The following is a 14,488-nucleotide window of genomic DNA, read 5'->3' on the forward strand; positions in this document are numbered from 1 at the left end:
ACAAAACTTTTTTGGTATCAAAAAAGCCGTTCTTTTTGTATCATATTGCATTGCTCGATTAGAATGCAGTCATGCAAGCAACAACAAGGGACAAAAAATATCTTATCTAGGATTGATATATCCCTAGTCCGTGCAAATAGAGTATGCTAAGGTCTTATCATTAGAATACAATAAATTATTCAGAACTTTTTTGTTCTTAGGGAATATTATGTGTGAAGGGGGGGGGGAGTGATGCCTGTCTGTCAATCTAAATAATTTGTGTTTTTTTCTCAGATTTGTCCCCACACAATTTTTTTTCTGGATTGTTTTTTCAAGCTACATGTATTTTTTTTACTTCAGATGCATTTTTTGTCTATAAACCAAACACATATACTTCCATGACACTCAAAGACAAAAAAGAAAAATTTTACGAGGTTTGTAGATGATTAATATTGCTGGTTCAAACAAAGAGTTACAGAATTGGGTAGGTTAGCTTTTTAGGAGTAACGTTCTAAGTATAAAAAATCCTTATACATTTTAATTTCAAATTTAATAAGAAACTACATACATTAAACCTAAAATTAAACCCATCTAATATTATGCAGAAGCTACTTAAATTGATTATGTAAAGTGTAAATGCCCGAAATGGCCATTATAAACAGTTAGATGCAGAAATGGATTAAACTGTAATGGGAGTGGCTATTCTTAAGATATCATAAAAATATTATAACCAGTAATGTCAAAAGTAATAGTATTGCTTGTGTCAATTATCGAATTCTTCCCATGGATCTAAAGGGATAATACAATGGCCGATGAATTGATGTACTTTACCAATGATTGTACACAAAACTACCCCTGCTGTAGATTAAATAAACCAACCAATTAAAGTCAATAAAAGTTCCCAAGGTTATTAAGCCAACGAATAAGAAAACCTTATTTTAAGACTTTGAGGGCCAGTAATGTCTCCTCCCTGAATTCTTCCTTATTCAGAAGGGTGCATTTATGTACCTAACTGATAGAAATATCCTACAGCACTTGAAATTACTGCTTGACCCTTAAGCTTATTGGTTATGCATGACTGGTGTTGTTACAATTTAGCAACATTTAATTTGAAAAAAATGCTTATTTAGATTAAAAAGGCATCTTAATACAGCCAATTTTTAAGAAATATTAAAATAAAAACAATTAAATTTAAACCAGTTCTGATCTTCAATTTTAATTTTCGCGTAAATTGTTTTCTCTGTTTTATATTCACATTAATTAAGTAAAGGTAGATAGGGTGGGGGTCAAAATTTTCTAGTAAAGTGTGAAGAGTGGGAGTGGGAAGGGGTGGGGTATAGGTGGGCGAGTTAATCAAATACATAATTGGCCTTTAAGTCAGCAGTGAACTAGCTCAGGGAGGGAGGGGATATTGGGCTGATTATTGCACTAGTTTTATAATAACGTTTTCTTATTCGTTGGAGACTTATATTGAATTTTGATTGGTTGGTTCAATTAAGTTAAATGTCCAAATGTTTCAATTACTAATTGTAATCTACAGTAGGGGTAATATTTTGTATCATCATTGAGGATGTACATCAATTTGTCGGCCATTGTCTTATCCCTGTTGATCCCTGGTACTAGCTAGATTAGATAGCAAATATTTCAGGCTTATGTGTGTGTGTGTGTGTGTATGTGTGTGTGTGTGTGTGTATATGTGTATGTGTGTGTGTGTTTGTGTGTGTGTATGTGTGTGTGTGTTTACTGATTCAATAATGAATGAGGATCATCCTTAAATTTTAGAATTATTTGATAAACAAATTGTGTAAATTTATATCCCTTATTTAAGGTTGGGGTAGGTTTTAGGCTATTGGTTATGGTGCTATTCAACCCATTACAGATTTGCACACGAGGAAAAATATTTACAAAAATAAGAGTGAGGAATGGGCCATCATGTGTTTACCCTACCCAGGCAAAACCCTGTGCACACCACTATTCATGAGCATTCATTCTTAAAAGTGAAGCATTTCTACAGTTAGAATCGGTCCATACATTCATACGCCCGTCCGTTTTAGAGCTACTGATTCCTAGAACAACAAAGTAAAATGACATAAGCGAAGTTTCTCTATAATCGAGTGGTAAAAAGTGTTAGTATGTCCTTAAACAGTTTCTTGTATTTAAGTAGTTTTGGAACAAATTTCCTTACAATTTTTACATTTATACATTTATTTTTATTGCTTTTATAGTTCAGACACAATTGGTAAAATTATTTGTCCTACTGTTTCAGAGCTTCGCTTTTATTGATGTTGTCATCCTAGTATGAATAAATAAGAGAATATGATTATATCTCGCATAAATTATTTCACTTTCATAGTTTGTAGATAAGAACAAAAAATCATCCAGAGATCTTTAAAACCAGATTTTAGAACAACTAACAAAAAGCGTAACAATGATAAAAATATCCAAAAATAGCGAAGCTTATTATGTATTCTTAAATAAAATTGACAGTGTGTAAACTATTTTGGAAAGAGTAGCTACACTAACAAGAAAGAGTCCTTAGAAGAAATTACCCCCAGCAAAAATTCTAAAGGTATCAGCCACTATTTTAAGGGAGTTAATTATTCTGAAATATGCTTTTTTAAGCAAAAATAATAAAATCTCCAATTACTGGACATATGCTAAATTTACAAAATAGTAGAGCATGGGTTAATGATAAAGTAGCTGCGCTACTTAAAAAGGTTATGCTCAGTAGTACTTCCAGGGAGGTAGAGGACATTGGACTGTAATTTAGTATGGCACCTCAAGATTAATGCTTTAATACTTTGGGTTCTATCATATTGTGATTCGAAATAGTAGTGTCCAAACTTCAACCAATAATTTTAATCTACAGAACGGTTAATTATGTTCCATAAAAGTTGGGAATGTACATAACACACATAAACATTCAGATACTTAGTATAGTGGCTGCTACGCCCCTAGAGGCTTCTAAAGCACTGGAGGAAAGTTGACACATTGGAAACAATTTAACCTTGTTTAAAATTTAATTTGAACCTATAATAAGCTTATCTGTTAGGGAGATAGTTATTCTGTATGTACCCTAAAAAAAAGATGCTTTTGGCATTTTATGAATATTTTTATCATAAAAATATAACATAAAAAGATTAAAAGTTCTTTAAAAGTTAACCATAATGGTAATGCTTATTATTAACAAACTCTTTGAAAACAGAAAGAAAAGAAGTTTTCATCTGTTTTTCTTCAACAGCAACCGAGAAAATCACATTATCCCCACAGCGATATGGATTGTCTGACAAAATGAATTATAGAAAAGCTTTGCTTCTAAAAATTATAATTTGTGTTTACTGGGTTAATTAAAATTCTAAACAACATGTCCTAGATTTTGATACATTTATATAAAATCTATTAAAGGATTTTAAAAATTGATCCTTTAAACATTTCCCCTGATAGCCTGAAAGATTTTTTATTGACATACAAAATCAATGCATAAAAATTGGTAATAACTGCTGATTTAAGAGCTTGTATATTTAGTAACGAAATGTCCGTTTGATCGTACGTCTGTGTAAACCGTTAGGGGGAAATGTGAATTTCTCTTCTGCTATTAAAGATAGACGTCTGTAATTTTTTGTGGAAGATTTCCTTTCCCAATGAGCATCCAGTATATAATTGACTTGGTCTGTCGGTTGTGCTACAAAATCCAAATAACGTTTCATGACAATGAAAGGCTCTATAACTGACTTCATCCGTTTGTCTTTTCACAATACTTGGTACTACTGTGTCGATGTAATAACAGCAGGTCAAGATATACAGGGTACATACATTTGTATATGAGATGTATATTCTTTCTCGATCAAGTTTATAATCCGTAGCTTAAGAGGATTAGGTTCGCTTTCAACATTAAAATTTTCTTTCCAAATATATTTTTGTATTCCTAACACAAGCAGTTTAATTCTAATTTATTGGAGATAATGCAGAATAAAAACAACTGGGAATAGTCCCTTTCGTAACATCGCCCCATAAGGGGCGATTTGTCGTATTTTTAAATTGGCTTTTTATAGGTTATATTTGGTTAGGTGATTGCACCACAGGGTTAGGTAATTGGCCTTGGAGGGTTAAAGCCCCCCGCAGGGGCTAGAAATAGGAGAAAAGCTCCTGAGAAAAATACGAAGGATCGTTCCATAAGGTGCGATGTTACTTAAGGGACTATACCCAAACAACTATTAAAGAGTTTTATCCAATTTAAGATTTTGTTTAATTAATGGAATTGAATTTTTAACACCCATTTTAATGAATATTTGGGAATGTATTACTTTTGCTGTTCTTTAGATATTGAAGGACAATTGTGCTTAAACATTAGTCGCAGAGGCGCACAGAAGTAAGGTGTATCCTTCCCCCTAGCAAAATTCAAATGGTGATGGGTCCAACCCCGTAGGTGTCCGACCCCCTTAACAAGGGTCTACTCTTCACCCTCCCACCTTATAAATAAGCGAAGGGGGATGATAAGTAAAACAGTCACATTATTAAGTTGATCATGTAAGGGGGAGTATCCACCCACTGACAGTTAAATTAATACACCAATCTCGATTTTTGTCTAAGGGGGGTGGCGAAATTCATTGCACGCCCCTGATTAGTTGTACTTTTCACCAAGATTAATATGGGGGAAAGTACAATCAAATGACCTTAAAATAATATTAATATGATTAATATTATATAATATTACAAGTGGCGTCGCCCCTAGCCTCTAGAAATTTAAAAAAAAACAAATTTAAAAAATAAAAATTTCTGGTGCTGCCATTTTATTTTATTTATTTCCCCAGAATTTTTTGGGGGGTTGGTTGGGGGTGTCCCACCCCCTAAGATAATAGCTTAAAACCACCACAGGACCAATAGGTATATACCCTGAAGAGTAGAATCCGACCGATTCAGTAGTTACCGAGATCTTGAGAGACGGACAGACAGACGGACATACATCAAGCTACTTTGTATTATAGATTACAAATATAATAAAAGAATCTGTAATTTTCTTTGAATTAACATAAGAAGCAAGCTAATCCCCTCAGCATTAGTTATCATGAAAAGAAATAATATTCAAATCAAATATTCTTCGAAAAATTTCATTAATATTGGTATTATATATGGCTAGAAATAATTCTGGTTGTAGCCTGGTTCAAAATATTAACATTACACAAGTTTATTTCTGAACATGCTACTGATAATTCAGATAATTTGATTTCATTGTGTAACCTTGATCGCTTGGAAATCATACAAAACGGCAAAAAATTTCACATTTCACACAAAATAATTATAATTATAGCTCTATTTGTGTTGCTATTATTAAAAACCTAACCATATATTGTATAAAACTATTACTTTTTAGCTTTATTAAAAACTTTGTATGTTTCATTTTCTGTTAAAATGTATAATTGTATGGACATATATAATTTCACTAGCTCAATTACGAGAAATTAGAATCACATTGGAATCCAATTGGTTAAGAAATGGTTGAGTTAGGGTCAAAGATTGGTCAAGAAAAAAAATGGTCAAGAACTGGTCGAGAATTGGCCAAGAAATTGACTAGAATTGGCTAAGAATTGGACAAGTATTGGTCAAGCATTCGACAAGAATTGGTCAAGTATTGATGAAGCCGTCCTGTTATTTTGAATAAAAAATATATCAATATGAATCTAAAAAAATGTTGCAACTTGTAATGGAAAATCTAAGACTGTGTTCCAAAGCAATGAAGATTTCTGTTAAAAGGCAAATGATTTTCTAAAAATCAGCCCCATTTGATCATAAAATTTGGAGAACATAAGCATCAGAAAAAAACTTGTTTCTCTATATTATTATAGTGTGCAAAATTAACATTTAATATTTAAAAAAAATGCATTAAGCCATAATTGTTGACCACTGAATGAACCGTATTAAGGAATGACCTTTAGGTTTCTGAGAAAATTGGAACAGCATTTGCTAATTATATCCTATTCATTGCAAAATTAACATTAAAAATATCTTATTCACTATATTTTGCATAAAGAACAACAATTTCAATATTTTGTAGAATAAAAATTTTAAATTAATCCTTAAAAATTGCTTTAAATGATTTTAGATTTTCTCTTTAAGTAATAGAGAACGCAGTGATGTTTTTGTCTAAAGCAAAAGAAATCATAAAATAAAGGTTCCAATCCTTGAATCCTTATATTTGTCTTGGGATGGTTTTAGGCTATTTTCCTGAATTTCACCATACACTCTCCTTGAGTTTAGGGGCGAAGCAACTAGTAGTTCATATAGTAGCTTTGCTCCAAAAATTCTTTAGTTTTATAGGATTACTATCGATTAAATCGTGATAGAAGTCTAACTACCTCAATTTCATCAAAGCTGTTATAGGGTCAAGAGGCGCATAAAAGTTAAAGAATCTCAAACTCTTTATATTTTTTATTACAACACCTCATGTTCATGATTTTGAGGCATTTTTCTCATTTAAACAGCGCAGCTACTAAGTAATTAGAACCTGTTTGAACGTTTGTCCGTCAAATCACTGCATGATGATCAACTGCCCTAAATTTTTACAAGGCTGCTCAACTTAAATTATCTTATTAAATTCTTATTAAATTTGTAGCTACTCCAGAAGTATGAATTAAAACATACCAACAAGTTTAACTTGTAGAAAAAAGTATTCTAAAAGTACTAGAAATCCAAATTTAAATCGGAAAAACACAATTCCCTGTCCTCTATTAAAAAATACATCAAATTTAATTCAGCTTTTAAAAATATCTCCATCTACAATTTGATGTACTTTAAGAATCAGAACTAACAATTGTTTTTTTTGTATAGTCGCATTTGTTTAGACTCACCCTCAATATGATTTATAAGCTTTAAGGGGATGCGAAACTACTATAAAATAGTTACTAACCTCATATTTGCTCTGTACGCCAGTCTTTCTGAGAATTCTGAAGGTGACCTCGATGAGAAGACATATCAAGCAGAACACAAGGATGGTTATGAATAAATCTTGGGACACCTAAATATATCAATTAGATTAATATAGTAGATCTAGATACCTACGCAGTAAATTTGACCTATTAGAACACATCGATGGAACAATTAGTATATATTATTGGTTGATCAGGTGAAACGAAGTTGAATTGAAGTTGAATAACGCTAGCTTTCAGGAAATTATATAGTCTAAAAATTTCGTCGCTCGTATTTTTGGAATAAATGATATGTGACTGATTTTTAACAAGTATGTTTGTCTGCTAGTAATTTCTTGCTGTACTTCAAGCTAGTACCTAAGCATGATATCATTGAAATATATATAAAGGCGACCTTTAATAAAAATAAAATATAATTATAAAAGCATACAGGATTTCCTATCCTAAGAGTTAAGGTTACCTTAGCAAGCATAAATAGAAAAGAAGGAATATAAATTCTAACTCCCAGGCTAACCTAATTGTGTAGGATTTGACCCATTAATGAAGATTTATAATATTATAATAAACTTAGGCATATAAATATGTGTAAGAGTCAGGGTTTAGGGATAGGACATTAAATAAAACATGTAATAATATTAGTTTCCAGTATGGCTTAATAACAGATTGATATCCGCTGGATTAGAACCGGTTCTCAGCAATACTGAAAAAGCATGCATAGCATCGTATTAAAGACAATTTCTCACAAATATTACAAATAAAATCAAAACTTGTTTTAATCTTATAATTTTAATATCCGCGGAAAGCTGTATAAAACTCAAGTATACAGGATTGAGGGGACAGAAAATAATCTTACATTTACCCATTCCCGAATCCATAATTTGTGTAGGTTACTATTTAATAATACAGAAGCGCCTATTGTTCCCTAAGGTATGTTCATGGTATGATAATTGAGGCACAATGGGTAGGTGCACTACCAAAACAGTAAAGTAAGCCATAATAGTTTATTAAAATACTAGCGGCTTCGCCCCTAGCCTCTAGGGGCTTGGACCAAATTTTTGTATTTTAGATTTAAAATAAGAATGTAATAAAAAATTTCTTAGGGGGGGAGTAAATTTTTTTTTTTTTTTGGGGGGGGGGGGTATTCCAGCCCACTATTTTAATTTTAGTTTAAAAAGAAAATTTTTTTTTTGGGGGGGGGGGTATTTTTCATTTTTTAGGGGGGTTGGGGGTGTCCCACCCCCCCAAGAACATAGCTATAAACCTTCCCAGGACCTATGAGAAGCTACCCTGTAAAGGAGAGCCCGATCAATTCAGCGGTTGGCGAGACCTTCGCTACAAACAAACAGACAGACATCGTTCTACTTTGTATTATAGATAATAAAGCGGTTCCATTTTAAGTGCCTTGCAAGCACAGAATCTCAACTTCCCTAACTTGAAATAGTATGAAGTTGAAAGGTAGTTTTTCGTGTGGTAGTAAGCTAGGTTAGGTTTCAATTGGTACTGGGTATTCCCGCAGATTCAGGGTACCGCAAAACAATCCCCCTTATTTTCAATTTATTACAAATAAGATGGGGGGGGGGGGGGGTTGGGACATTGATAACAAATAAATTTTTTCCTATACAAATAAATACCTTTTAAACATTCTAGATTTAATTTTGATAACATCATAATTTTTATAAGAACACCAAGGAGGGGAAATAGTTAAAGAATGGCCTGTAAGAAAATTCCTTCCTACCACGACAAACAGATTTTAGGGGGATAAAAATTCATCTAATTAAAGCCTTTTAGCGCAAAGGAGAGGTCTAACAAAACTGGTTTTAATTTTAAGATTTTTAAAAAACATTCGTGGAAAGCTGTCTATAACACGATGCTACATAGGAATTTTCAGTATAACTATAACCGGTTCTAATCCAGTGGATATCAATCTGTTTCGAAATTATATTTCAAATCTTACAATTTGAAATAGTACAAAACTTGTTCTGTCAAAATTTGAAACCATTAAAAAATTTGTTTTGATAAATTTTGATGTTTTTGCTTGGGGCATCTAGAAAGAGAAATCATGGGAGGGAGAAAAATGTTTGTGGAGAGATGAAATTAACAAGCTTTGAATATTTAGCTTTGGTCAGAGACGGATACTTAAAACTTTGTCATTCCTTAAAAATATAAAAATTTGTAAAAGACATGGGATTTTTAAGGTTTTTTTTTCAGTAACTCATTTGATGTCATTTAATATTTAAATTTTTAGCCCTCTAGATCTACTAATAGCTGAGATAATATAAGGGAGGGGGGGGGGGGGGTTGTAATCTTCCCAGAACATTATAGGTCTTTATTTTACAGGAGAGCCTGCAGTGACCTTTAAGTACAAACAGACAGAGATTTATTCTGTCTTTTAATATATGAGGATAAACAATATTTTCTGTTTGGGTATCCCAATTTTAAGCATCAATCCCAGGTTGCTACCAAAGACAGGTTTTACTATAATTAGTTTAGTAAAAGCAGTTTCCACTAGTATAGAAGAGTGAAGATATACAATTTAAAAAGTGTTTCATCAGACCAACGAAAAAAGCGTTTTTAACATTTGACATTAAACTTCCTATTTTACAAAGAAGCAAATTCTCTATATGTCAGTTAAGATCTCATTTGTCATTGAACTAAATTTTAAGAAAGCTTCACATTATTTATAATTTCTGCTCCTCTAAACCTCTAGAATAAAAAGGTTTTTGATGCATAGGGGAAAATCGCTAATGTTAGAAAAAATTTATATCTAATAAGTTTTTGTGATATTTGCAGAATCATTAAATTTCATACTTTACTATTTCAAAAGAACACCATTTAGAAAGCAAAGAATTTATGGGCGCTTTTTTGCGCAACATATTACTACCTTCTTTTTGGGGGAGATTGGAAGATTTTTAATAGCACAGCTTTTTTAATTGTAGGCTCAATCTGTCCGTTCGTCTGTATCGTATAGCTCTTTAGGCAAGGTTTACAAGTAACAGTAAGTTACAATTTAGAAAGGGTAGGAATTCTAAAAGATTAGGTACAATGCTACAAGTAAAGAGTCACAATAATAAATGAATTGTAAGTTTTTCATCTTTCCTTTTATGGATGTTGTCATCCTTGTTAAAATGTTGCGAATTCTTGTAATTAAGTTAAACATGCTTAATCTCAATATCGAAACAAGTTATTTTTCCTGCCAATATTTTGACATAAGACATTTCTTTGACATGAGTAATAGGTTAGGAATTTTTATATTCATATAGTTGGGATTATTTTGTCTGAATCAAAATATCTCTAAAAGTGGTTGCTACTCAACTATTGGAGCTTTACATTTTAATAAATCGTATGGGATGGTTTTAGGCTATTTTTATAAAAGCTACTCTTTTTCTCACATTAAAAAAGGCATATGAAAGCTTTGATTAGCTTTACCGAAAAGCACAATTAAATTAGTTTAGGGAATATTTGTAAAAATCAAGTTATAGAATACATTTTTTCCTTTGAAATGTAAAATCTTTTGATTCTTGAAAATTTTAGTTTGGGCTAAATTGCTTAAATGCCCAAAAAGAAGTTACTATTAGCCATACTTAAAATCAGGATTATACCAGTTTGACCATTTCGCGCTACATTTCCACGATTTTCAGGGATAAGGGATGGGTAATGGAAAAGTTTATTATTCCTCCCCTAGCTGTAAAACTCAGGAATTTAAAAGGATAAGACAATGACCTATAAATTGATTTACATCCCCAATGATAAACAAAATTACCCCTAACGTAGATTAAAATTAGTGGTTGAAACGTTTGAACACCCAACTTCATGAATCAACCAATCATAATTAACTAAAGTCCTCAAAGTTGTTAAGCCAACGAATAACATTATTATAAAATTTTGAGGACTAGTGTAATAAACAGTTCAATGCCCCATCTCTCTTTCTGTATCAAATTATACATTGATGCAAATATAAAGTTTTGAATTAGGGCAAAGTAATTTTATCTTCCATTGTCTCATCCCTGTATCTCTGTATTTTTTCTATAACACAACGAGTTATAATAGCTTAAAGGTATTAAGTTCATGTGTACTTTTCTTTCTAATTTAGTGGTACCCGAAATAATTTTGACTTTACCGTTTATATTAAAAAGTATTTTTAGTTCTCGGCTCTCAGTCAATCATTTATTCCCTTAAGGAACACATACGTACTTTTCAAATAAATATTTTGGCAATTTCCCTTAAAGTGCTTTGTTGAGCACTGATACCCACTTTCCTTATTTTAGAATAGATAGAAAATAAGGGGGATAGATTAGTTTTTAGTTTATTTGTGATATAAGATTATATTGGGTACTAGTTGGTAAAAGGGCCGTCCAACTTCCCCCCCCCCCCCTCAAATCAAAAAAGCTTGAACGTCCTTGCCAAATAGGGTTAGAGCAAAGCAAGTATAGGCCCTGCAGGGTTAAGGCCCCCACTGGGTTAAAGAATAAGGAAAAACTACACCTCCTTTTTTTTTAATTTTCAAAAAATAATGGTGATCGAAAGCCACTTTCTGGGAAAGCATTTTACTATTCAAATACATTTTTTTCTTAAAACCTAAAAGATTAAATTCTACTGTAGATAGTACAAAATAAATTGCATGTTTTAAAATGAAAAATTTAAGTTGCAAAAACAGATATAATTATTCTGGAATCAGAAAGCTGAACTAAAATTAGTGGTTTCGCTAACTTTTCAACATAATTTTGGAACATTTTTGAATAATACAAATATTGCATTTATGCTTTAAAAACAGTATTTCTTCAGCCTATTCTCTTAAAGTAGCTACTGAGCACTGGTTACTTTATATTTGTTGCTAGGTAACCCTAAAGGGTTAAACATATGAATAGACTCCCCATTTCCAAAACAATATTATAAACAAAGAAGGGAAATGGGAAATTAATGCTCAAAAGGACATTTTTTGGAAGCACCATTTGGTTTAGTAATATAGTATAAAATAGTAATGTAAGAAACTTCTAAATGATTACCATTTTTTCACTCTTCATTAAGATTTTATATTGGTTTATTTGTTTTAGGACCAATTAAAGAGACAAAATAAGTTGTAAGCATTACAACAATCTATAATTCTTTGGGTATATAAGTTAGATTCTTGAGTGTCCAAAATAAAAAATCTAAAATAACAAACAGAAGACACTACTAAGCATTATTTTTAAATTTTAGGGCAGGGTACCTTGAACCTCCTATTTTTGTGTATAATTTTCCTTATCTAATTAAAATTGGAGGGTCACTACCCCCTTTACCCTTCCTCAAATGCCATTTAAAGGCCAAAGGTCTTTTTTATAAAGTAGGTGCGCTTATATGATAATGTGTTACCTGGTAGTTTGAGAAAGCAATGCAGATACCAGCGATGGACAGGGCCACTGTTAACACACAGGTAAACTGAAATTAGAAACAGATTATTATTTTGTTTAATGATTCAAGGGTTATATAATAAACATTTCCCCATGCCGTTACAGATGTACTGATGTACAAAACGTACTTATTGCTTTGAAGGGATAACAATCAAATTAAGACATTTTTTTCGTCAAATAAAATTTTATCAACAAGTTGTAATTTATTCAAAATATGATACATTTAAACTTATTTTCAAATTATAACTAGGTAATATAATTGTTTTAAAATTGAAAATCTAAGACAAATGAATATATAACAATTCAATTGTTTTTGATGGCAAATAAAACTTTGGGAATATGTTTTAAGGGAAGAAAATATTTGATTCCACCCAACTGTAAATCTGTAGTAAGCCTTTGGCAGATTTAAGGAAGTGTTTAAGTAAAGTATATTTGAGTGAGAGGATATGTGGTCAACTGAAAATAGTTGCCGAATGTGTACGCAGTTTCCTGGGTGTTTCCTCATCCTAGCTCAATATTTACTACTAGCTAAAAATCTTCAAACTTCCCTCAAAAAATTCAAAATTTGAATGTATAAACGATTTATACATTATGCATTATAAATTTGAATTTTTAAAATTTGGATTTTTTAGAAAAAAATTTTGAAGCTTTTTTAGCTAGTAGTAAATATTGAGCTAGGATGAGGAAACACTCAGGAAACTGCGTACACATTCGGCAACTATTTTCAGTTCATCGGATATGTATGAAGGGTGCACATACAATGAAGCTAGATAGTTTACATTAAATTACAGATTATTAAAAAGCTTGACAATTTAAGCTATGAAAAAATCCTTACTAAGTTCAGTTATATGTTCATTATTTTATTAATTTGTAAGATTAATCATAATATTATAATAATATATATTAATAATATGGTTTGCAACTTTCTGAAGCTATCAACTTGGTTACAATGTATGATAACTGATGTGTAGGAAGTTATATAGTGATGAGTTAACTGTTCTAATACCTTGTAATATTTACTACAAGCAATTGAGTTTCATGTAGACTAATCTATAATTCCATACCATAGAGTGATCAACACAGTTTATTTAAGCATGTTATTTTCATTTATGAGTATTGATACTTTAAATATTTAAACTAAGATAAGATACCAAATTAAACCTTCAATGGTCCTACTGAAAACACTAACTATAAGAATTTAAGTTTCAATTAAGATTTAAACATAATTAAATCAGGACAAAAGAGGACATTGCACAGCAAATTATATTGGTCCCCAAAGTTTCATAAACGGGTTATTTCATTCGTTGGCCTAAAAAAATTGATATTTGATATTTGTCTGTCCGTCCCTTAAGATCTCGGTAACCACTGAACCGATCAGATTCTACTTTTTAGGGTATATACCTATTGGTCCTTTGGTCGTTTTAAGTATTTTTTTGCTTTCGGGGAAAACGGCAGCACCAGAAATACTATTTTTTTTAATTACCTCTTGGGGCAAAGCCCCTAGAGGCTAGGGGCGAAGCGGCTAGTTTAACAATAAACTAACAGTGTTCAAACCTTTCCACCAATAAATTTAATCTAAAATGTGTCAATTTCACATATATTGTCATATCCCTTAAGATCCCTGCATTTATCAGGCACTCACTAAATCCAACTATCCTCTCACATCCTTATATTATCTCCAAGGATATATATTTGAAGATTAAATAATTCTTACACCAAAATATCTCCCATTATTCCTAGGCTAGGACTAATAATTTTGTGTTATCTAAATGAAAGAAGGATTAAATTATTGTTCATTACCCTATCCCTAATTATCCAGGGACAAGATAAATTGATGTACATCCCCAATGATGATAAACAAAATTAAACTTATGTCATTAAAATAATTTTGAAAACTAGTTCAACCAATCAAAATTCAATAAAAGTACCCAAAGTTTTTGTGCTAACCATAAGGTAAAACTTTGATTACAAGAATAATTTAATATCCATTGTCCCCTCCCGTCCTGGAATATCCTTAATATTATGTATACAAACGATGATCTCAGTTTCCTATGGATGATTTTAAAATACAGCAAAAATTAGTTGTAGAATTGCATGGTGGATAGAGGTTTTCAGAAATAATGATTCATATTGGTCATTAAGCATCAGCCAAACTAACAGTATAATAGGATTGACAAAAATTGACGTATAGTTGCAACT

General features: G+C 31.5%; 1 protein-coding gene across 1 annotated transcript in view; it reads right to left on the reverse strand.

Annotated features, from left to right (window-relative positions):
* Positions 1-14,488, reverse strand: part of LOC145313785 (uncharacterized) — a 97,554-nt gene that overhangs the window by 5,642 nt on the left and 77,424 nt on the right. Inside the window, exons 2-3 of the mRNA XM_080153401.1 lie at positions 12,252-12,317; positions 6,884-6,991 (exon numbers count right to left, since the gene is read on the reverse strand). Of these exons, the coding sequence (XP_080009527.1) occupies positions 6,884-6,991; positions 12,252-12,317 (174 nt within the window). The remainder of the gene's footprint in view (positions 1-6,883; positions 6,992-12,251; positions 12,318-14,488) is intronic.

The sequence above is a fragment of the Acartia tonsa genome, chromosome 1, assembly GCF_053477335.1.
Source record: "Acartia tonsa isolate MP-2025a chromosome 1, ASM5347733v1, whole genome shotgun sequence".
NCBI lineage: Eukaryota > Metazoa > Arthropoda > Copepoda > Calanoida > Acartiidae > Acartia > Acartia tonsa.